A 24174-nucleotide genomic window follows, 5' to 3' on the forward strand; every position below is an offset into this window, starting at 1 on the left:
TTGAGTGCTGGGGGCATGATAAAACTAGTGCAATTACATCAAGTTGCAAGTCTATTAACATTTATGAGAGTTTATTCATTCATTCATAACATGCATGAATCGAAAAAAAAAAAAAAAAAAAAAAAAAAAAAAAGGAACAGGAAGAAGTCATTTCACATGACAAGCTACAAAAATGGCATGTTATCTTTCCCTAGGTGCTCCCTGAAGGCCAGGGTAAATACAGTCACAAGTATGCAGCTCACACGCTTGTAATCATTGCTCAGTTTCACTTTTGTTCAGATCTTATTTTCTTTCCCCCACATTGTTCTTTTTCCATCCTTCATATTCTTCCTATAGTTCTTCCTCCAGGCTGAATGTTTGTTGCCGAGACTGAACTGAATATTTTAGTCTACATGCCAACAGTCCACATGCCAAAGAAGGGGAAATTGAGAGCAGGAACGTTGGAATTCTGACAGGAAGAAAATGACGAGGTTTAAATTCTGCCTGCACGTGATTCCGTCGGTCTCACTTTTCATTACGTGGAGCCCTCAAGCCCTTAGTCACAGATTTACAAAGAGCAGAAGGCAACAAAGAAGAGATTCAGCACCTTGGCCAAATACTTTAGACCACCTATCACCCAGGGACACCGGTTAGATCCCTGATGAAGCGTTTGTCCTGGATCCATTTGAAGTAGCTGAGTTAAATGAACTGAGCAGAGTGCTAAAAGTCAGACTCAAGCTGGACTTTAATATATTCACATACAGTATATATCAGCGTGTCATTGTTTTTAACACAAAACTCATTCAAAGTTCTCATGACTGGAAATATTTTACTGTGAAAAGCAGCGAGCTGCCTGCTGGGTAGGCAATAATATGCCATTTTGCTTGGTGTCGTCTCCACTGCTATGAAACTAATAGCTGTAGAACAAATCTTAAAATAAACATTATGCAAGAACAACACTAGTTCCGATTACTGTCGACATAATGTGAATATCCGTTTTAAAAAGATTTAAGGAGAGGTGAATTCATGTTCATTTTTTTATTCTTTACAACCGTTTCCATAGATCTGGGACATGAGTAACACCGAAAACTATCTAAGAGCCCTATATTTTCATTGATGAGCAGAGACAGAGGTCAGTAAACAAGAAAACATTCTACACTGTACAAAGTAGAGGACACACTAAACTTGGCATGAGGGCAACATGACTCAAAATAGCATCCACACACTGCTGTTTTACTTAAGATTCACATTGGACATGTGTACAAGGGACAAGTGAAGCATGTACTACACAATCAAGATTACACCTATTCCTGTGATGCTACATTATCTTGTAGAGTGGGTAACAGGTTGACTTCCTGTGTTTAGATACTATAGGAACACAAACCTGTCAAGTGATATGGTACTGTATTTTAATACATGGATGGAGGAGTGATCAAACTGTTGCGTCAAAAATGTTTATTCAGCATTATATTGGCGTTTCAGACATGTTAGCCGCGCTCTGGACCCTCTGGACACAGAATTATGCATTACAAAGTGTGTGGGGGGGGGGGGACACTTCAACAAGACAAATAACTTTTCTCTGGAGTGGCACAGGGCTAAAATTAGTTGAAATGAGACAAGCCTCATGGTACAGATGGTTGCATAAAGGCCTACACACATATTGTTCTAACACTATGTATTGGCTCTCCACCACTGCAACATTTGGTCTGCATCATTTCCCTTTGCATGAAAGAAATTGAAGAAAATAAAATAAAGCCCTTCACAAGACAAACACAAACAGATTTCAGCAAACATGGCAGCACGACAACAGGTCCAGAGCTATCTACAGACTTAGAAAGCCTATCTGAGAACGAAATGAATCGATGGCCCTTGAGTCATGTAATAGGTCAGGTTGGAATATTATTGACAAACACCAGTTGAGGTATTAGATCAATCACCTTCAATCTACCGGCTACTTGAGGTCCGGCAAATCCAAATCCGTTGCATTTTGTAGACTGACTGACCAAGAGTATTGCATCCCCTTTTAGCAGGGCTCTGTATCTTTTTTTAACACCCTAAACGATTGTTACCAAGCAGCAATAGGTTCTCGTGGCCACATGAACTCCACATGCTCGACTGCATGTTAAGTCAACAAACCTGTGGTATACATACCACTGGATTACAAAGCCTTTAAACAGAATGTATGTCCATGTGATGTCTCTTGAAAAGCCACAGAAGAGCAGTGCTGGTGAGTGGCTTTATGCTGTCTATGACATTGTGCTGGCACCGGCTATCTGTGAAAGAAGCCCCCTTTAATTACTGATGCCACATACATTTAATACACTCACTGCCTTGAATGTTGATCAGTAATCAGATATTTAAAAAGACAACAGATTGTCCAAACACCCAACTAGGGAAGATTTTGCAGAAGTCAACATTGTTATAGAAATAAGAATCTGTACAGTGTATAAGAATCAATAGCCTAAATACCCTAAATGTTCAAACGCCATGGCTAGTAAGGGTTAGGGTTGCTGGCTGAAACAAGCTGCCTAATGCTTATGAGGATTTCGTACAGTGCTTAGACTGAAACTCAATGTCTTCTGGAAAAGGTTTAGTCCTTGTGCTAAACCTCTGAGCTGTTGTTCCTGGGCTAAATGTCATTGGCCTGTGTCCCACAGTGTAAAAGGATTAATAGGACCTATTCAAACGTTGTTGATTTTGGTTGTAACATCAGATCTCTTTACACAGTGCGTTACATACAGTTAAAAAAAAAAACGATTATATTCGGGTTAAGGCAATACCCCGATTTCTCAAACGCCATGTAAACATCTTATCCCGGTTAAAATTGGAGTTCTAATAACCCGGTAAACAGAGGTAGAGAACTCCTTCAGTAACCGGGGTATCCCTCCATGAAGCTATAGCTACACCTTAACCTATGATCGGTTTAAGTGTCTGTGTCTGTGCATGCTTCAACTGCAAAAAGGAGGCCAACAATCACTTCTGCATCTATTGGACTAATATTGTCTGTATTCTCATTATTCTTGCACAAAGCAGCTTTTACAGCTACCCCGTTTTGTGTCTCGTAGCTAGTCGGCTTCAACGTCTGCATTAAAGAACCAGTAGCTGTGCATTTTGGTAACTGACACAGCACTGGTTAGTGGTTAAACAGCATATATCCTTTCCCAGTACTGGATATCTACCACAGCATATCGTGATCTTAGAATTATAAGGTTCTATCTCCACTTTTGGCCGAAATTGAGTTTTTGACATAATCTGATCCCTTAGGTGTTTATTAATGACTGTGTGGTGTTATTTTTGTAAAAAAATATTTTCTTAGTTAGTTATTAATAAAATAAAAAGGTTCCATCTCACAAAATAGCTGGGATGTAAAAACTTTGATGCTCAATATCTCAGAACTACCCTAAACGGAGATAGAACCTTATAATTCTAAGCTCACGATATATTGTGCTATTCTGCACAGTATCCTATGACCTGTGGTGCTCAATTTATGGGTGTGAGCAGCAAGTTATGATTGAAAACCAATTAATTTGGAAACAAAGAATCATGTGATCGAGGGATTTTGAGGTTCTAGTTCAGCAAGACTTGCTCATGTTCCAAGGTCTTGCCAGATTACATTAAATCTGCTTTGATCACATCATCCATAGCAATCCGCTAAAAGGGCATAGAAGAGCGCGTAATGCAGTTTAACTGAAAGAAATTCAGAATGGAATGCCGGGTTTAACAATGGGAGTTGTCCACTATGATATCTTCATTGAAAATGAGAATGTCCGAGAGTGTGTCACACCTAAAGAATTTGTTAAATGGCTCCTAGAGACAGACAAAAAATGTGCATTTCCCATGATACCCTCAGCTTTCTGAGTCACATGCACAATAACTGATGTAATGACAACATTATTGTGGCAGCACACAAAGGGCCACAAAATAGAAAATAAACACTACAAATTCAACATGAACTGAATTTATTTGCTACAAGAGCATAGGGCTGGGCGATATATCGATATTATATCGATATTGTGATATGAGACTAGATATCGTCTTAGATTTTGGATATCGTAATATTGTGATATGACATAAGTGTCTTTTCCTGGTTTTAAAGGCTACATTACAGTAAAGTGATGTCCTTTTCTGAACTTGGCCTCTTTTATTTTATAGGCTATTTTTATTTAAGATATTTTTTTTATTTAAATGTGCACCTTATGGAGCTTTGATTTAAAAAAAAGGTACTCCTGTTGTTATACAGTATTTATGTTTACATTATATTGTTATTTGAACAGCTGAGCATTTAATCATGAACAAGGTGAAGGTTTATTATTTATTCATTTGATTTTGCAACTGTACCCTGAAATAGCCGGTTTCTATGAAACTACTTGTGACATGTCATATTTGGCTTTGACTTTGACTGAACTGCTCTCACTTTGCGGAAAAAAATATCGGCATATATCGTATATCGATATTCAGCCAAAATATATCGGGATATGACTTTTGGTCCATATCGCCCAGCCCTACAAGAGCACAGACCTTAAGCAATAAAAACATAATCATATCCTTGAAAATATTGTCTTAAGTACACTGTGGACACACACAACTCAGATAGGGTAGACTGAGGTCAAAAAGGAAACCCACACCTATTAGTTTGTGGAAACAGTTGGAAAAGGAAAACATGTGCCTATGACTACCGATCAGAGTGAAGCAGATTACTTGTCCCTCCAAAATATTATGTCCATAATAGTTTGTATCAAACAGCATATCGGTCAGCTCTTTGGTTTGATTAAATGTGTTTTTCCAAAAGGAATAGCACAACCAATGCCTCACATGCCAACCTTGTACAACTTTGACAGTACCAGTGAACATTCATTTGGTGCCTAATGTAGTACTAGAAAAATAAATAGCACACAATGCAAACAATGCACCTAGTTGCTTTGGTGATGTGCAACCCAGTGCATCATTTCAGTGCAAAGCAAGAGTGAGCCATAAATGTCAGATATGATTCTTCTCAAGCGGTGATGGGATATACTTGAAGGTATTCCGTTATTTTTTTGTCAAACCTCTATACGACAGAGCTATAGAGCACATTTGTAGGACAATACAGATACAGGTGTTGAAATGTGTCATTTCACTATGTGTATGACAACTGAAATTTTAAGTATCTCATGCAGCTAGGGCCATATCAATAGCTATGCCTATATGAAATAAATAATTGTTCATGTGGTGCAAAGGGAAAAAAAGGATATTTTTGTCCAGTGACTACAATGTCACAAAAAATAATTGTATCACTTGCATCTAGTTATCTTATTAGACAAACTGGTTTATATAACAGGCAAGAGGCATCAGATGAAAAAATGGCTAACAGCACAAACAATCTAAAGTCACATTAAAGATTAACAGGCATCTGGCTGACATCTGGGTATATTTTCTACACTGTGACCATGGGATATTATTTGGGGGAGTATTACATTATGTATGTGGCAGCCATTACTTTGGCAATCTGACCAAACGGAGTACAATAAAAAAAAATGACTTAGTACTGTGGCTTCTTATATTTCTGTTATTCATTTATTTATCATTCAATATAACAAATAACCCACTACTTAGTAGGACCTTCATGTTTTTCAGTATTCCTTCATTCAAAACTAATGGACCTCTTACTGCACTGACCTAAAGCAGAAACAGTTGCCTAGATATATCCACTTCTAATTTGTAAGAGTTACAGTCTCATCATGTGCTTCAGTAACAATCTGCCACACTTAGTGCTGTGATTTCGCAGATAACAGGTATGTAAGGAATGTTTTCCAGCCACATCATTACTTGGAACATGAAAAAGGGCCATTCTGAGTCGCCATACATGAGCCAGGCTATGACAACAAGAGGAGGTGACAGTGATGCACGTAAATGTCACATTAAACACACAAGCACTGAAAGGCCTACGTCTCAATTTCACAAAAGGTAGTATGATTATGTGACATCTAAGGAAGCACATGACTATGCAGGAGTGTAGCTTGCTTGAACTAAGCCCCACTAAAACCACCATTATGTTTGTAACACTGATGTGTATCAGTAGTGTATAGTGAAAACATGGAGGTACCTATGTACAGTTTCCATCACATGGCATGTCTGTCAATACATGCACAATTCGGTTGACACATCTGAGTAACGCTTGTGATGAAAACGCATCATACATATGAAGTCAGTTACTCATATCTATGAAGTCAGTTACCTTAATTGTTGCCCTGTCTTTGTTTAAAATCTACATTGCAGTTAAGAGATTCTGGACTTTTCTGGATGTATTACTCTCCAGATGTGTGGCATCAACAGCGAATGTCTATCTGCTTGGACATCATATTCACATTAGCATTATCCCCAGACATCAATCATCTCTACTTTATGTTGTATCAAAACACTCAACAATGTAAACCTGCTACAATCGGTAGTATGTGATCCTGCAATCTGATGCCTTTCCCCCCCACTTGATAGCTTTAGATATCCGTTTTTTTTACTTTGACTAGAAAGATTTAGGGTTATGGTAACGTTATAAGCTCGCCTGTATTTGCCATTTTGGATCAAGAGGAATGGGGAGGAGCGGACATAATGATACATTGGTCAACAATGAGAGGAAACCAGCCTCGAAGCAGACACCGAGCTGTAACGTTAACGTGTTATGCTCATTCCAGAGGAAGACACCCTTCGCTAAAAAAGCGTAGAACCATAACAAGGCCACCGTCTCTGCCGTCTGATCCCCCCCTCTACAACCAATACAAACACTGTTAAAACATAAGACATAGCATTACGAAAGTTGAGCTAGCTAAATACCCCCCCGCACATATCTGGAACCAAAATTATAGTCTTGACTGGGTAGACGGTTTGCTGGTGGGTGGCTAGCTAGCAACACATCAGCAGCTAAAGCAGCAAACAGCTGGCCTGCATACGTAACCAACGTGAGCCCGTGTCATTTTCCTCTCGCCTGCTAACGTTACCCCCGCTAGCTCATCGAGCTAGCAGTAGCCTAGTCTGCTACCTAGCATCGCCGGCGCCGGAGAACTGTCTGTCAGTGAAAACAACCCCACAAACTTCACATTTGATCACCTACCCATGTCAAGAGGCTTTCACAGAGTTCCATTCGATCCAAGGAACCTGATGTAGTCATCGTTACCTAACGTAAACCGACTTTGTGAGGTAAACAGAGCCTGGAGTTAACAGTCGGCTTCATGTACTCCCGAGATCTCTTGCTCTCTGGGTGTCTCACAGTCGGGTTCGCCGCTTCGCCAGTCCGGCGTCTGCCAGAGGAGGTCTGGGTGGGCGGAGTCTGCAGTGCATATAAAGGAATACCCCCCTATTACAGAAAGAAATCATGAGACATTTTGCTGAGGGACATGAATGACACATAAAAGGTGTGGAGAACATTTTTAAACTAGGTGAGTATAACTAATTTGCTTGCAGGGCTGGATTAACCTGCTAGAAGGGCACAGAGCAAAAAATGAGCCTCCATAAAACAGAGCCTCAACTTTGGGTAAAAATGCTAAAATAACCTTGGGCCCATTTTAGTTACCATTTCAGTTGTATTGTGCTTGGCTGGTGCATACAAACAAACACATTTGTAATTTATAAAATAATTGTTGCCCTCATCAGCCCTTTAGACCTAATCCAGTTTTGTTTGCTTGTGGCACGAGCAGAGGAAGAAAAGGCATTACCATGGGCTATGTGGCCACAAATAGATATATGTTAGGAGTCATCTGTTACAGATTTCTGACTAAACTAATAATTTAGGGCAGTTGTTCCCAGGGGAGCAACATAATTGGTGGGCTCATGGATTACCAGCATAGGAAAGCAGAAAACATATCTAGGATACACAAAATGACACTCCTCTAATCTGTGCTTTTTCCTTGTTAATTACTGGATCATTTTATTTCTTCAGTTCTCTTAACAAAATTTAGTTACAGTGCTCATATTATGCTCATGTTCAGGTTCATAATTGTATTTAGAGGTTATATCAGAATAGGTGACATGGTTTAATTTTCAAAAAACACCATATATTTGTTGTACTGCACATTGCTGCAGCTCCTCTTTTCACCCTGTGTGTTGAGCTCTGCGTTTTAGCTACCGAGTGAGGCATCTCACTTCTATTCCATCTTTGTTGGGAGTCGCGAAAGCTGATTCGCTTCTGAAGAAAGATGGGGAGTTGTGCTCAGAAATAAGTCAGCACCAAACTTGGACAGATTAGTCTGGAGGATCACGACTTACCAAACTTAATAAATGGTGGATGTCTTATAAGTAATCTGACTCACATTTTGTTACGGAATCTATCAAAGAAGACCATGTTATTGTTTCAAAGCCTCAGTCACTTTAGAGCAGTTTCAGTGGAAAACCCTTGAGAAAGGCAGCGAGAGTATGTGACATAGAAATGATTGTGTAGGTGTTAGTTCATACAGTACGAGCAGAGAGAGGTATAATCCTGGCATTATATTACACATTTATGAAATCTATGTTGATTTGTACCTGGAGTTTGCCATAATTCAATTGTACTTTTTAAATTGTAATTGTTTGGGAATTATGATACAGACTGCACCAAAGAAACAACTCTTCAAGCAGTCACAGTATTTTTCCACCAGAGTAGACTTTCACCTAACCGGTTCTCAGCTGAAGCATTTACAACACGTGCTTTCAATGGCAAAAACAAAAGGCTGGAGGTTGCTCAAACACCCCAGACACTAACTAGAGGAGACACTAATCAGTAAGGACAGCGAAAAGGTATGACATATGTGCCACACCTTAAAACATGACATTCCAAGAGGGAACTGATGGTCTTTTTATTATCTGAAGCGGTTGAACAAAAATGAATTTGACAGGTGACTGTCAATCAGCCACATGAGCCTGCACCCCCATCTTCTTCTTCTACTGTGCATGACTACGAAGGCCAGTGCTTGCACAGCAAATCCAGACCTAAGAAAGCAAATGGCCTGGATACAGTTTCAGTTCCCACTCTGAAGCCAACATTTTCAGCCTGATGGTCAGGGCCCTCATGGACTCACAGTAACCTTAGGGTGCTTAGCAAAACTTAACAGGGACAAAACATTATATTTATACAAATTTAAAGGTGCACTGCCACACAAAACCATTTTTACTTTCATTTTTTAAAATATGTTAGGTCCATATGTGTTTGTGTTATGTGGTGAATGTGAAAATGAACTGCTTCCTCCTCTGTCAGCTCTAGCCACTGAAAAGAAATAAGCGGAGAAATCAGGCCAGTTACAAAATGTGGTCAGTCTGACGTGGTGTTGCCTGAGCTCATTACTAGTCATGAGCTCGCCCAGTTGCGCTGGGTAAAAGATGCTGATAAGCCAGGCTCTCATTGGCTAGCTGTTAGCCAATCAGAGTCAAGCAGCTTAGCTCGTTGAACATTAACGAGAACTGACAGAAACCAAGCGGAGTTTTCCTGCAGGCTTTCTATACCACGCTAGAATGGCTTGAAACAAGGTAACAAAGTAGGGCCGAACGATTAATTTATATGAATGTTTACACCAAGCTTGGTCAGTGCTCAATATGCTACCGTTATTGAAGTAGTTAAATAAACAAAGTCATTCATATAAATTCATGCATCACCTAATTTCATCATCACATACAGGCCTGGCCTCCAGGAAAGAACAGTTTGTTTAATCTATCTAATCTTGTGTTGTTCATACTATACAATGATTTACTGTTTGTCTTTGTTGAATAATACAGAAGACAAAGAGCTTAAAAAAATAAATTGCAATTAGATTATTTTCAAAAATCGTTCAAAAATTAATTGAAGGATCTGAAACACTTTGTGCTGTGCATAGAGTTGTTCACCCAGACTCTGAGCCTTAGGACTGTTAAGTTCTGTACAGAGGACAAACATCCAAACTCATGGTTATCTTTACAACGTTCAGAACATAACATTTTTTTTTTATCTCTTGAATAAAAATCTGCGAATTGAGAAGTTACTAAGCAACGGTCAGGTTGTCCTGTGCAGCGAGGTTCAGATTTAATCAGATCTGATTAATAGATGTAAAACGTTGGAAGTAAGATGATTCACTGGTTTTCACACAAGCTGTGTTTGTCCAGTCATTAAGAATATGCATAGTCACAGGTTTCTTAAATAAGTGCATCATCATTTTTATTGACAGAACAGGCTGTAATAGAAGACGGGTTAGAAACACAAATCTGTCCGACAGTCGATAATCTGGATGCAGACAGCCAACTTTAAATGCACGTAATCAAGACACTGCCATTGATACAGTACATTCAAGATCACATTATGTTACACAATTGTCTCCTTTTGGCAATGCTGTCATAAAATTGCCTGCTAGTTATGCTAGTCATTCAGTTAGGGGTGTTCCTCAAGTACTTGAATGGACCAAAACTATTTCCCTGTCTTACTGCAAAGTCTGATAGGGCAGATATTAACAACATCACATCCCTACACAGCCATCCTCTTGCTCTATTGTTTGCCTTGATGTCACTCAATCTATGAATCATTAATGGCGATACAGAGTCAACATTCAGAGATCATACTTTTGCTAACCCCTCTGATGAACTAACATCCCAGGCTTTAAAGTAAACCTCTCTGAGAGAACCAGCATAACTGATGGACTGTCCTTTTTTTTTTTTTTTTTTTTTTTTTTTTATTCAGTCTTTACCTGCCCACCTCAGGTGCTGCGTTCACTCGTCTTGAGCCAGGTACGAGCGAGCCAAGGCCTCTTTCAGGAGCGAACACTTAGCCATTCAGTCTCTGCGTAACCACCTCTCTGTACATGATAGAGATGTACACAAAGAGAAGTAGGATCACAAAGAAATCGTCCATGAATCCCAGCAGACCGAAAAGTGCCTCAGGGAGGATGTCAAGCGGCGAGGCCAGGTAGGTGAGTGCTCCCACTAGGCAGAGAAGAATGCGAATCCTGAACATCCAGAAGAGGCCTCCCACAGAGAACATCTCCCTAAAGGCATGACGGAGCAAGGTGGGCACATCTCGCAGCCTGTCCATGTACTGAGAAGACACAGGAGAGAAAATATTATGAGAAGCTCTAAAAAAAAATAAAAAATACTACCATAATTATAATGTACTGCACAACATGCCAGCATCTCATTTGCATACTTGTATCTTTTACTAGCAGAGCCTCAGCATAATTCTCTTTACATTTGAATACTCACAAAGCATCATAACTGATATTGCTTTTAACATGTTTAAATAACATTCATAACAGGACAATGAAAATGTTTCTAGTAGCATCTTTAACTACATTTGAAGAATTGTTGCTATTTTAGATATAAAAGTAAGCCCAGCTAACCTGTAACTACTGCAGCCCAAATATGAATCTGTCTGTAGAATGGATAGATTGGAATAGATTCCTTTACTGTAGTATACTCACTAGGGGTGCACGATTCAGAAAATGTCACGATTCGATTCAATATTGATTTTTAGGCTCAACATTCGATTCAAAAACGATTCTTGATTAAAAAAAAACGATTCTTGATTAAAAAAAACGATTCACAGTATGTAAATGTAGTTACTTTTCCCATGTGATTGCAGTAGACATACAATAGAAGAAATACGAATGTGAATCGATGTTTTTGCACACCCCTAATACTCACAGATCTTGGCTGGCCTGAGAACCTGCGGTTGTAATCGTTAATGTCTGTTAATATCAGCTGAGGTTCTCCCTCGCCATCCTGGACCCTCTGAGGAGCGGTGTGTTCATGAAATAGTGGGAAGAGCAGCGTTACCTGGGGGGAAAAAAATTAAAAATTAATTTAACACGTGGCAACATACTGATGCGAAAAAAAGGAATTGTGTGGCGCACACACCTACATGAATACAAATTAGGAGAGAGTAACAGTGTGTACTCATGATTTTCACAATAACTAACAGAAAACAATTAGAATGACAATTAAAAAAGGTATTAGAGTCAAACATGAGCACAATTCGGTGTGTCAGAACCTTTAATAAATGAGAATTTAACATTTATATCTATGGGTAAATTTGGAACCCGCCCTCTCCGCTCTGCATCAGCCAACCTGCTTGCTGCCCCCTCACAGCGAGGGACAACTAATCACTCAACGAAATCCTGACTGTTTGCTGTCCTGGCTCCTAAATGGTGGAATGAGCTCCCTATTGACATCAGGACGGCCAAAAGCCCACACATCTTCCGACGAAGGCTAAAAAGAAATCTATTATGGATAAACATAAAAAAAAAATTTATATATATTTATTTCTTGAAGCTGCACTTTCATATGGCTCTTTCTTTTTCTTATTTAAAGCTAGCGTACTTGCACTTACTACTTGTTGTCTGGAGTTTGCAGATTCAGGGTTGAAAGCACATAATTGGAAGTCACTTTGGATAAAAGTGTCAGCTAAATGACATGTAATGTAATGGAAGCAAGAAATTCTAACAAATACCTGTAAGTCTGGTATCTAAAAAATGGTAATAGAAAAACTTAGGTTAACCATTCTACATCCAACATTTATTACAAGTCTCACCATTTGTCGGCAAATGGGGCAGTGAATTGCACCCAGCCATGTGCCATACCTCCAGTAGGCTATAATGCAGGAGCCTATGCAGAGAAAAAAACATGAACACAGCATAAGCTAAAATCAAAGAACAAATAACTATTTTAACACATATACTCCCCAATTATGCTTGGATTCATTTTCGCAACTGAATTATATGTGTATGTATATATATATATATATTTTTTTTTTTTTTTTTTTTTTTTTTTTTTCTGACTTCTGCATATGGTCTAAAGCTGGTTTTGCTTAGTGCACATTACTAAAATCTGTCTTACCACAGAAAAGGTGTCCACAATTGGTTTCCACTGGCAGAACAGCCTGCTGTAAACACACAGGACAAGACATGTCTGTGTAATACTGCTGTCTGGCCTCCGCCTGAGGATTTTCGTCCTGACAGAAATCAAATAAATAAAAATAGAAAACACATATGAAGTTTAATATGACAGTAATCATTGAACAGATGATTTCTAAATGTATCTCCTCATTGAAAAATAAACATTACATTATAACATGTAGAATTTGTTAATGGTTAATTTAAAATATACACATACATACATACATACACACACACACACATATATATATATATATATATATATATATATATATATATATATATATATATATATATATATATATATATATATACATACACACACATACATACACACACACATATATATATATATATATATACACACATATATATATATATACACATATATATATATATATACATATATATATACATATATATATATATATATATATATATATATATATATATATATATATATATATATATATATATATATATATATATATATACATACATACATATACATATATATATATATATATATATATATATATATATATATATATATATATATATATATACATATATATATATATATATATATATATATACATACATACATACATATACATACATATATATATATATATATATATATATATATATATATATATATATATATACATACATACATATATATACATACATACACATATATATACATACATACACATATATATACATACACACACATATATATACATACACATATATATATACATACATACATACATACATATATTTTACATATTGTTGTTGTTTTTATTTTTGTCAATTAGTTATATTAGGGAGGAAAGGCTAGAGTTGTATTTGCCTCCGTACCTGCTCTGTTTGGAGCTGTTGTCGGACGGCTCGAACATGCTCCTGATTCTCCGGATGAATGTTCTGCTGCTCTTGTCTGCAAGAAGGTCAAAAGGACAGACATTTGAAACCATAATATCCATTAGCTGAAACTAATGAATGTAACAGCACATTAAGCTATGCAAACTGACATTTTTCATTCAGCAAATTATTTGCTAATGCAAAACACCAAAGTTTTGATAACAGTATCAACTGTTGTGTCAGCTTAACAGCTCTGTTTCACTGCGTTATACAGATAGCCTTGAAAAAAAAGAAATGGCAATGCACAGCATAGAAGCAAAACTAAGCTTCCAGTACAGGCCACTTTGATTTGAATTATAAATAATTAATACAAAAAATATATAGATTTATAATACATTGGGTAAATTACTGTAAGTGCAAAGCACTGCCAATAGGCAAACTAACTGTAGAGACAAGTTATCCTATGTGAGACTGAGCTACAAGTAAAACGTTGGGGTTTAGTGGAATGTATTATATATTTTATATATATTATATAGTATATATACTTGACAAACTGTACCAGATTAGGTAAACAGAAGTTAGAGCAATTTTGAATATTCCAGTTTGTGATGCTACTTCACATGAATAGCATCCTGAAATGTGGATTTGAATTTACCTGCAGAGCAGAGTGAGAAGGCCCGCAAGGAAGGTGATGCTGAGCACCACAACAAATAAGACCTGGTTGCTGACACCTTCGATGATGGTGTCCTCATCTTGGACCAGGTAGTCCAAGTCCCCACATTGACTGTCCTCCATCACCCACACTCATAGCACTAGAAAACAAAGAGGCAAAAAAATGAGGTTGTTACACTGGACAGTATTCTGTTTCTGATCTGTATCAATCTATTTAATAATAAAAAAGAAGTTCTGTGATTTCTAATATCAATTTGTTTCAGCATATTTAGCTAGCTAAGGTATGAAAACAAGTGTCATTTTTACATCACTATGAGCCTTGAAGCCTTCTTATCGTTACTCGCGTTAGCTAGCGTTGCTGGACTGATAACGTTGGTCAATATACTTGTCGTCCCATCTGATACCAATATCTAGGAATCCGTTGTTATTTACTTTCCTGACATTATCAGCTCTGTCATTAACTTAACAGTAGCCTATTAACATTAACTTAATAGGCTACCCCACAGTGACAGCTAGCTAAGTTTGGCGTTAGCGTAGAGTAGCCTTCACTGTGCTAATGATACGATACCATAGACTGTAAATTAGTATTAACAGTTATATGTACGATACATTTACAATGTATGAATTCTGCTGACGTTGGAAGCCGACGATGTGTCGTTTCGCTTTTGGAAGCAAGTACGCTACGTGACATCCGCCCCGGCGGCAAGTAGCAAGAGTTATCAACGTCACACAGCGATACAAGACAGTGGCTGCTCTTCTAATCCGAGCTCAACCTGGCCAATTATCGCTCGTAGCTAAACCATAAACATATAGCTAACGTTACCCCTTTGCCCGGTTAACCAAGAACGTCTTGGGTCTGAGCACTACTGGCTTAAGACAGCTAATTTAAGAGTCCACGTATGACACAAGAGCACACTTCAGCAACGTAACAACCTGCATTGCAATATGACATCACCTACCAATAGGAAGTCCGCTGTCTCTCTAGGCTTGACTTGCCAACTTCTTTCACTTTGATCCTCGAGACATTTTCTTTCCATCGATGGCAGATTATAGGCTAGTGACTCGCGTCAGATCGGGAGCGAGAACCAGGATCGCTGTCGTACCATGAACTGCGTTTGCATCAGTTTTGCATGTGTTGGTTGTTTCCGATTATTTCAGTTGGTTTCGTCTTGTTTTCTTCTTCTTCTTCTTTGGGTTTTAACGGCAGCTTGCATCCTACATGATGTACTACTGCCATCTTCTGGAGTTAGTTAACTATAGTGTCCAGTATGTCACATTTTCCTCCTCAGTCCTACTCTTATTGAAGCTGACCAAGTATCTTCTGCCTTGTCCACTTTCACCACACTCCACTATATTCACACACCTGCTCCTGTTATCCCAAATCGTTTCATTTATTCCATCATGTCATTTTTTCTAATAGATAGATAGATTTTTATTGATCCCAAAAAAATGGGAAATAACGGTGTTGCAGCAGCAAAATACCACACAGCTCACATACAGAGTATACATTAAATAATAGGAAACAATATACATTAAATAATTGAATACTACACGAGCAATATTTACATTTGTTAATAAAATGTACAACTGTTTCAATAAGTTGGGGAGTAAAAATGTACAACTGTTTCCCTAGTAAAGATAGGATGTAGATAAACCTATTGTGCAAGGTTGTGCAAGGTGCATTCAGTGCAGTTTTGATGTATATGAGTCTTATCTCACACTCAGTGATGAAGTGTTAAAAAGTTGTATTGCCTGTGGTAGGAATGATGTCCTGTAGCGGTTGCGTTGGACCAGTGTGGAATGGAGAGGGTGGTCGGGGTTATCCATGATAGATAACAGTTCGTTCAGTGACCTCCTCTCCACCACAGCTTCAAATGTGTCCTGTTTGCAGCCAATCACAGAGCCAGCCTTCCTGATCAGTTTGTTCAGTCTGTTTGTATCGCTGGCTCCGATGCTGCTGCCCCAGCAGATGGAGGAGGAGAACAGAGCGCTGGCCACAACAGACTGGTACAACATCTCCAACATTCTGCTGCACACGTTGAAGGATCTCAGCTTCCTCAGGAAATATAGTCTGCTCATCCCTTTCTTGTAAACAGCAGTGCTGTTGATTTTCCAGTTCATCCTGTTGTCGATGTTGACACCCAGGTATCTGTACTCCTCAATCATGTCCACATCTCCACCCAGAATCCAAAGGGGCTGCGGAGCCGTTCCCTTCCTGCTGAAGTCAATAACCATCTCTCTGGTCTTATCCTTATATATATGTCAATGGTCTTATCCACATTCAGCAGCAGGTGATTCTTACCAGACCACTCCACAAAGTTGTCCACCAGCGCTCTAGGCTACTCTCTACAGAGCTGTACTCTGTACTCTAATAGCCTTCACATTTTCTGCAACTAACAAGCACGTGCTCTGCAGTTTCTGGTACAATGATCACAAAAACCAAGTGGATCTATCTATCTATCTATCTATCTATCTATCTATCTATCTATCTATCTATCTATCTATCTATCTATCTATCTATCTATCTATCTATCTTAGTTTAATTTTATTTCACACTCTGATCAGTAGGTGGCAGTAGTGGGCCTTACAACGGGTGAGAATGCCCTAAAAACCCAGAAGAAGAAGTACTAAGGCATTCTGTACCATGGTCAGTATATTAACTATCTAGCTACAGTGAGCGAATAAAAGGATTTCACTTTACCAAAGCACCTTTTCATTGAGGCAAAATGCCTCGTTATGCACAGCTAGTGATTGGCCCGGCGGGTAGCGGTAAGGTAAGTTATCAGTCATTCAGTTGCACGTGCTGAAATGCCTTGTTATGCTATTCGGCTAAAGCGCCATGCTAAGACATGGGGTTGCCTAGTCATCTACATTGACCAAGTTTAAGTTATATCTGCTTTTGATTTGTTTATTTTCGGAGTTTTATTTCCCATTTCAGAGTACCTACTGCTCCACCATGGTCCAGCATTTACAGACCCTTAACCGCTCAGCTCAGGTGGTCAACCTGGACCCAGCAGCTGAGCACTTTGACTACCCTGTCATGGCAGGTGAATAATATACAGCATGTTTTTAGTTTACAAAATGATTACATTTAATTACAAAGATTGCATCTTAGCCGTATATTATACAGAACTATTATGTTATTACATGCGTATATTGGGTGTATAGTGTTTTAGGTCTAATTTTAAAACACTGACTTGTGTTTGGCTAATAATAGATAGCCTACGTAGATGGATATATAAATACTGGTTCACATACTGTACAACAACAGACTAAACTAGGACACAGTTTAGTGTGACCAAACACTTGGTCACAATAATTAACAATACAAAAAACAGTAACAAATAAATAAAATACACAAACTGGGAAGTGTACTATTTAATAGTTTAGAAATAAAGTGATTTATCCTGCACTGTCAGAGATAAATGTTGTGAATCATATGCTTGTCACATGTTTTTTTTTGCTGTTACATTTAGAATACTTGCAGTAAGAGTTATTTTGTTCGACACAACAACCGGATTGTTTCTGTGTCCGCAGACATCCGGGAGCTCATCCAGGTGGACGACGTGATGGAGGACGCTTCTCTCAGATTTGGCCCTAACGGAGGTCTGGTCTTCTGCATGGAATACTTAGCCAACAACTTTGACTGGCTGGGGGAAAGCCTGGGGCATGTTGAGGATGACTACATACTGTTCGACTGCCCAGGTAAACATCTTGGCAGAGGCATGCTGAAAGCTGGTGCAGGGTGAATTTACCCACTGGTTTGTGCTGGGTATGGCCCAGTATGTTAAGAGTTGAAAGGAAGGGGCTTAATGTGATGACATGTGTTCACTAAAGACATTGTAATTACTATAGAAACAGTTAAATACATTTAAAAAAATGTAGGCTTCTTACTCTCTACGAGCAAGACAGCTTGAGTAACAAGCATTACAACTGAAGTTTGAACATTGATTCATTCAAGAAAGTGAACGGGACATACTAAAATGAGATTTGACATGGTTTTCATCACAGTATTGGGATTACATTGTCCCAGTTTTGGTGCTATGTTTTCTTTTCACAGCTCAAGCACAGTTTTGACAAGTGGCTTCTTTTTGCAGGTCAGATTGAACTTTATACACACCTCCCTGTAATGAAGCAGCTGGTGGAGCAGCTCCAACAGTGGGAGTTCCGGGTGTGTGGGGTCTTTCTGGTAGACTCCCAGTTCATGGTGGAGTCTTTTAAGGTGACAGACGATGTCTTCATCTGTTTGTTTCGTTCCCCTTTGTGTGTGAACCCCCTAATACTGTATCTGAAGTCTCTTTTATATAGACCTTAGTGGTCCCCTAATACTGTATCTGAAGTCTCTTTTATATAGACCTTAGTGGTCCTCTAATACTGTATCTGAAGTCTCTTTTATATAGACCTTAGTGGTCCCCTAATACTGTATCTGAAGTCTCTTTTATATAGACCTTAGTGGTACCCAATTTTTGCAATAATGTGCACTTAATGTAGTAATGAAAGCAAACGTGAAGTCTGACATCTTCCATTTTCTCTAACTACAGTTCATCTCAGGAGTCATGGTTGCCCTGAGTGCCATGGTGTCATTAGAGATCCCTCAAATAAACATCATGACAAAAATGGACCTGCTTAGTCCCAAAGCCAAGAAAGAGATTGAGAAGTAAGTTTCATATGAGTAAAGTACAACCGTGTTATGTGTCCTAAGTTAACATGAAACTAGCCTTTTAATGTTTGTAGTAAGACTCAAATAAAGGAAGGGTTAAATGTCACTTTTACCTAATATACTGAACCTCAGTTATGTTTTTCAAAAAACCTAAACCTAGTAAAAAAGGAAAGTCATCAATTTTCCTAATTATTGAAAAGGTTTTTCAGCTGGACGCAGCATTATGTTTTTCTTTCTTTTTTACTAGGTACCTGGACCCAGACATGTACTCAATGATGGAAGATAACTCCGATAACATCAGAAGCAAAAAGTTCAAGAATCTGACTAAAGCCATCTGTGGTCTGGTGATTGAAGCCCTTAATTTAATACTGCATTTATTTTAATTTGTTTTTAATGAGACAGTTTCTAAAGTCTTAGTCTGTGTGTCCAGATTGATGACTACAGTATGGTAAGATTCCTGCCCTTTGACCGCACAGATGAGGAAGGTATTAACATAGTACTGCAAAACATTGACTTCTCTATACAGTATGGAGAGGACCTGGAGTTCAAGGAGCCGAAGGTGAAGAAACATAACACAATAAAATAACATTTAACAATATGGTGTTAAGTTATTACAATGCATTTGTCATTGTTATAATATTGTGAATTATTATTTTGTTATTCCTATTCTTTCCTTTTCTACAGGAGGTTGATGAAGAGCCTGCTAACCTCAATTATGATGCGTTTTTTCAAGACAAAGTTGACAGCTGAGGACCGGAGTAGTGTGACTCCAGGACTTCTGCAACAACAACAAAAAAGAGACTAGAGTTAAAAACAACATTTGAGGCTGATGAAGAACCAGGATACACTATATCAAGTCCAGATGGAGAATGGCATGACAATAACAAAGGGACATGTGTGGTTAAAAAAAAAAGACTGACCAAAGATCATGAATATCTTGTGTCATGTACAGTGTGTTTTTGTTCTTGGGTTAAGCCTACCTTTTTGATGACTCAAGAAATGTGTGATTTCAACCCATTCATGTTTTTTTATTATGTCAGGACAGTGTTTAATTTTAAGTTCAAGAGTTGTTAATAAATAAATGTATTAATGCTATATTTTTTAAATAAAATATGACACAAAATATGCAACTTGACTCCTTTGTGAAGAAAACCGGTGTGGTAGCGCCCATAGACATAATATATAATTATAATAATATATATTGTGTCTATGGTAGCGCCTCCATGTGGACGGTACGCCACATAACATGTGGCCACTTCCTGTAAAGCTGAAGGGTGGGACAAGCGGAAGCTGGGTCCTGTAGTGTTAGTATTTTTCTGGACTGATATTTATCACTCAACATGCCGGTGAGTAAATTCTACGCGATTATTAACCAACAAAAGCTTCTATCGTGCGGCTTAGAACAACATACAACTGCATAGAAACTCCACTGTAACACACAGGGGCCTCCGAGTAAACGCTAGCTGTGATTCTCAATAGCATAGTTGGCTATAGCTATGTTAGCATTCGCTCGCAACGTTTGGGCTGTTTTACAGTCAAAAGTGATACATTCACTGTAACGTTTCTGCAAACCCTCCTTAGTTTAGTAGCTATCTGTTACAATAAAGGGTTCGCTATCGTGGTAGAGTAGCCTTTACAGCGGAGCGGACTGTAGCAGAGGTGTCACTGATGCTATCTGCCAGAAAGGTAACGTTACCTTAAAAATATACGTGACAGCAACTTTATTCTCTCTTCTGAAGGCGTATCACTCAAGCCTGATGGTCCCCGACACCAGGATGGTGGGGAATATGGCTTTGCTTCCACTCAAAACCCAGTTCAAGGGACCAGCCAGAGGAGACGGTAAGGTTTGAATTAACACAAAGTGGAGCCAATCCCTCTTAATCACAGAAATGCATACGCGGTGGTTTAGGTTATACTCTAAAATGTTCACTTGCTTAGTTTTGTTATCTTGTTGCGACACGTTGCTCAGTTCCTGAAACATGTATCGGCTTCACTTCCATATATGGCCTCAAGAGCGCATCCTAAAGTTCAACTTCTTCATTGTCTTGACGCTCCGTTTCCAGCATTTGAGTGTCTGTAAAGCTTGAAGTGAGTATAGAGCAGAGGATTTGATTTGGTGAAGTCATGATTTGATGAGATTTTCACCATTTAAAAACTGTATATTGTTTGTATTGTTTGGTCACTTGGGAGTTGTTTCTTAGCAGCCTGTATATCACGACTCAAAAATAGGGACTTGCCTTACAACAACAAAAAAGATGTGGTGACTAAAACAGGAAATGACTGCATTAATACATACTTTGACACTTATTGTCAACACTTATTAACTCTGTATTATGTGTAGCCTTTTATTGAAATTTTTTTTTCTTTTTCATTTCAGGCATAGAGTCAGACATCATTGATGAGGCCATCTACTACTTTAAGGCCAATGTTTTCTTTAAGAATTATGAAATCAAGGTAAGAAATGTACTCTCACTTGTATTGGCAGCTAGCATTTATCCCTCATTTAAGGTGTCAAAAGAGAATTGAAATTTGTGTGCATCAAGCTTCACAACTTTGCTTGCCTGTAGATATTAGACAGAGAAACCTCTACAACAAAGAAGTGTTGTATTTTATTTTGATAGTTAAGATGTTTAGTTGAGGAACAAGTATGTATCTCACTAGTGTGCGAGTGTTCTTGCATGTTGTCTCTTCCCCATCTCTCTGTCTTGAAGCAGCTGTGCATTTTGTTCTTTGACATGCCCCAACTTGCTTCTTCCCGTTCCCCTCAGCAATGCATATTTGCTCAGGATTTAAACTACTGTACTAATTACAATAACATTCATGCTTTAGATACATTTCTTTTGGTCTAATTCCAGGTATTTCAGCTAGTAATGTGTGCTTTCTTCCAGAATGAGGCAGACAGGACGTTGATCTACGTCACACTGTACATTTCGGAATGCCTAAAGAGGCTACAGAAGGTAAATTCCATATTTGTTACATATCTCTGCACTTTATACAATGGCTTTTATATGCATAGCATCAATTAAAAGGCTTGTGCTACAGGGTTCTCAACCAAAGGCTGAGGACCCACAAGGGCTTACTGGATGGCTTTTAGGGAGCCATTAAGTAGAATGTTAATTGTTTTTCTGTTTTACACACACGGGGAGGAGGAATTAGCGGCTTGAATGCCTATTCAAATGGGTGCTACTATAACGGGTGATCTGACCCTTTGCATCGGTGTGTGTGTGTGTGGTTGCTTTTTGCAGTGCAGCTCCAGGAGCCAGGGGGAGAAGGAGATGTACACTCTGGGCATCACTAACTTCCCCATTCCTGGAGAACCTGGCTTCCCTCTCAATGCTATGTATGTCAAACCTGCAAACAAGCAAGAGGACGGTAAGAACCAGCGGCATCCACTAACTCAGTGGTTCCCAACCTGGGGTCCGGGCACCCCCAGGGGGGGCGGCAAAGATCACAGGGGGGGCGCAAGTCTTTGCACATGTTAAACAAATTATAATAATACACTAGAATATATAATGTATACAAAAGTCTGTCTGAAAACTATATATTTTGTTGTATGCTTGTTTTTCCTGCCGCCACGGCATCACTATTTTATGAATAAACATGGCGGAGAAATGTAACGCTCTGTATCAAAAACGAAAGTAAGGCTCTATCTCGAGAGCTACCTCAACTTCGGTTTCGGGGGGGGGGGCTCAGCTTTTCTTAGACATGAGTAGGGGGGGCGCCAAGGAAAAAAGGTTGGGAACCACTGCACTAACTACAATGCTGTTTCACTTGCCAGTGTCCTTGTACTCTTCTCATATTGCGTTTTAATTCCCAGCCTGAAGTAATATCGAGCCCAAAATAGCAATGCTGACCAAAGCCTTGTCAGCTTTAAGGACCTGACGTTGGAATTGCTTTTTCTTGCTTGTGTTGTGTCCCTCAACCTTGTTCTTATACAGCGGGCCTGGACATTGACTCATCCCCTCGTGATATGTAGTGGCTGAGACTGTAATTTTACTGAATCAACACATCTATGCTGAATTTGGAATTGTCACTACTGTGTTTTCCCTTTTTACTCCTGAATATTTACACTGGCTCTTTCTGTTAAAAAAAAAAAAAAAAAAAAAAAAAAGTATATTAAAAGGTGGGACGTCAACAATTCAGTTAGTGCCTACGGTCCTTATTCTGAGTTTTCATGTAGCTGTAATAAATGAAATGTCATGCTATGATGTGACTTTTCTCCATAGTAATAGTGTCTGTTAAAATCCTGGTTGTGTAACCTTTTCCAGAGACTATGAGGGCGTACCTCCAGCAGATCCGCCAGGAGACCGGCTTGAGGCTATGTGATCGCGTGTTTGACCCCCAGACCGACAAACCCAGCAAGGTGAGCCCAACACCTCAAAAATTTCACTACAGCTTTATATCGAATGTTGGAGTTCTAGATGTATTTCAGCATTAAAACAATCAATCCTGTTATTTTGTGACAAATGGGTTATTATTTTTAGATCTTGCCTCAGGTACTTGCAGAACCTTCGGCCACTTTTCTTAACAGAATTGTTTATTTTTTTTCCCCCAGTGGTGGGTGTGCTTTGTCAAGAGGCAGTTCATGAACAAAAGTCTGTCAGCTCCTGGACAGTGAACGACTCACGACTCAGTTTCTATTCTACACCTGCAAGATGGTAGGGGAGGGGGGGAGGGTCTGCTTCTGTGTTGCTAAGATGATTTTATACTCTTTGAGTTTAAGGATATGTCTAGATGTTAACCATATTGAGCTGGTGCTTAATTCAATAAAGAAATCACGGGGATTGGAAAATAACGTGGTACTGTGTTTAGTTCTTATTGCACTTCACACTAAAAACAAGGCACATTCAGCAGGGAGTCGTGATTAACAGTAGCTCTGAATGGACTTAAATCTAAAGTTAGATTTCAATGACCTGTAGACACATCTGTTAAAGGTCCCATGACATGGTGCTCTTTGGATGCTTTTATATAGATATTGGTGGTCCCCTAATACTGTATCTGAAGTCTTTTTCCCGAAATTCAACAGTGAGGTCTCCCTCTCATGGGTGGGCCAAATTCTCTGGGTGGGCAAAGCAGAGAAAGGGGAGGTAACCCAGATCTGCCCATCTTTTCCTTGTGTGACATGCCAAAATGGCCTCTCGA

At 38.8% G+C, this 24174-nt stretch overlaps 4 protein-coding genes and 1 long non-coding RNA gene across 8 annotated transcripts in view; 2 read left to right on the top strand and 3 right to left on the bottom strand.

The window, feature by feature from the left end:
• hook3 (hook microtubule-tethering protein 3) overlaps positions 1–7263 on the bottom strand; it is a 29041-nt gene extending 21778 nt beyond the window's left edge. For all 3 annotated transcript variants that reach the window (XM_028601308.1, XM_028601309.1, XM_028601310.1), the window contains exon 1: positions 7064–7263. In XM_028601308.1, coding sequence (XP_028457109.1) covers positions 7064–7120 — 57 coding nt within the window. In that variant the 5' untranslated portion in view covers positions 7121–7263. The remainder of the gene's footprint in view (positions 1–7063) is intronic.
• A 2819-nt stretch (positions 7264–10082) lies between these two features.
• rnf170 (ring finger protein 170) lies at positions 10083–15604 on the bottom strand. 2 transcript variants are annotated; one of them, XM_028601693.1, is made up of 7 exons: positions 15332–15604; positions 14356–14512; positions 13701–13776; positions 12775–12889; positions 12470–12543; positions 11584–11715; positions 10083–10978 (listed from the first exon to the last, which is right to left on the bottom strand). In XM_028601693.1, exons 2-7 carry the CDS (start codon positions 14493–14495, stop codon positions 10709–10711), a joined length of 807 nt encoding a protein of 268 aa, XP_028457494.1. In that variant the 5' UTR covers positions 14496–14512; positions 15332–15604; the 3' UTR covers positions 10083–10708. The 2 variants fall into 2 exon arrangements, with proteins under 2 accessions (XP_028457494.1, XP_028457496.1); XM_028601695.1 differs by lacking the exon at positions 15332–15604 and adding an exon at positions 15196–15316.
• A 1333-nt stretch (positions 15605–16937) lies between these two features.
• On the top strand, positions 16938–19910 carry gpn3 (GPN-loop GTPase 3). The gene is made up of 8 exons (XM_028601825.1): positions 16938–17146; positions 17311–17419; positions 17910–18077; positions 18470–18594; positions 18914–19029; positions 19280–19376; positions 19463–19591; positions 19717–19910. The coding sequence occupies exons 1-8, from the start codon at positions 17099–17101 to the stop codon at positions 19780–19782; spliced, it is 858 nt and encodes a 285-aa protein (XP_028457626.1). The 5' UTR covers positions 16938–17098; the 3' UTR covers positions 19783–19910.
• LOC114571052 (uncharacterized) lies at positions 19265–21014 on the bottom strand. The gene is made up of 2 exons (XR_003694609.1): positions 20729–21014; positions 19265–19810 (listed from the first exon to the last, which is right to left on the bottom strand). It is a non-coding gene; the product is annotated as an uncharacterized LOC114571052 (long non-coding RNA).
• Positions 20265–23824, top strand: arpc3 (actin related protein 2/3 complex, subunit 3). The gene is made up of 7 exons (XM_028601826.1): positions 20265–20378; positions 20772–20871; positions 21410–21486; positions 21921–21989; positions 22278–22404; positions 23301–23395; positions 23588–23824. The coding sequence occupies exons 1-7, from the start codon at positions 20373–20375 to the stop codon at positions 23648–23650; spliced, it is 537 nt and encodes a 178-aa protein (XP_028457627.1). The 5' UTR covers positions 20265–20372; the 3' UTR covers positions 23651–23824.
• Positions 23825–24174: the final 350 nt, after the last annotated feature.

Source organism: Perca flavescens, chromosome 16 (genome assembly GCF_004354835.1).
Source record: "Perca flavescens isolate YP-PL-M2 chromosome 16, PFLA_1.0, whole genome shotgun sequence".
Taxonomy (NCBI): domain Eukaryota; kingdom Metazoa; phylum Chordata; class Actinopteri; order Perciformes; family Percidae; genus Perca; species Perca flavescens.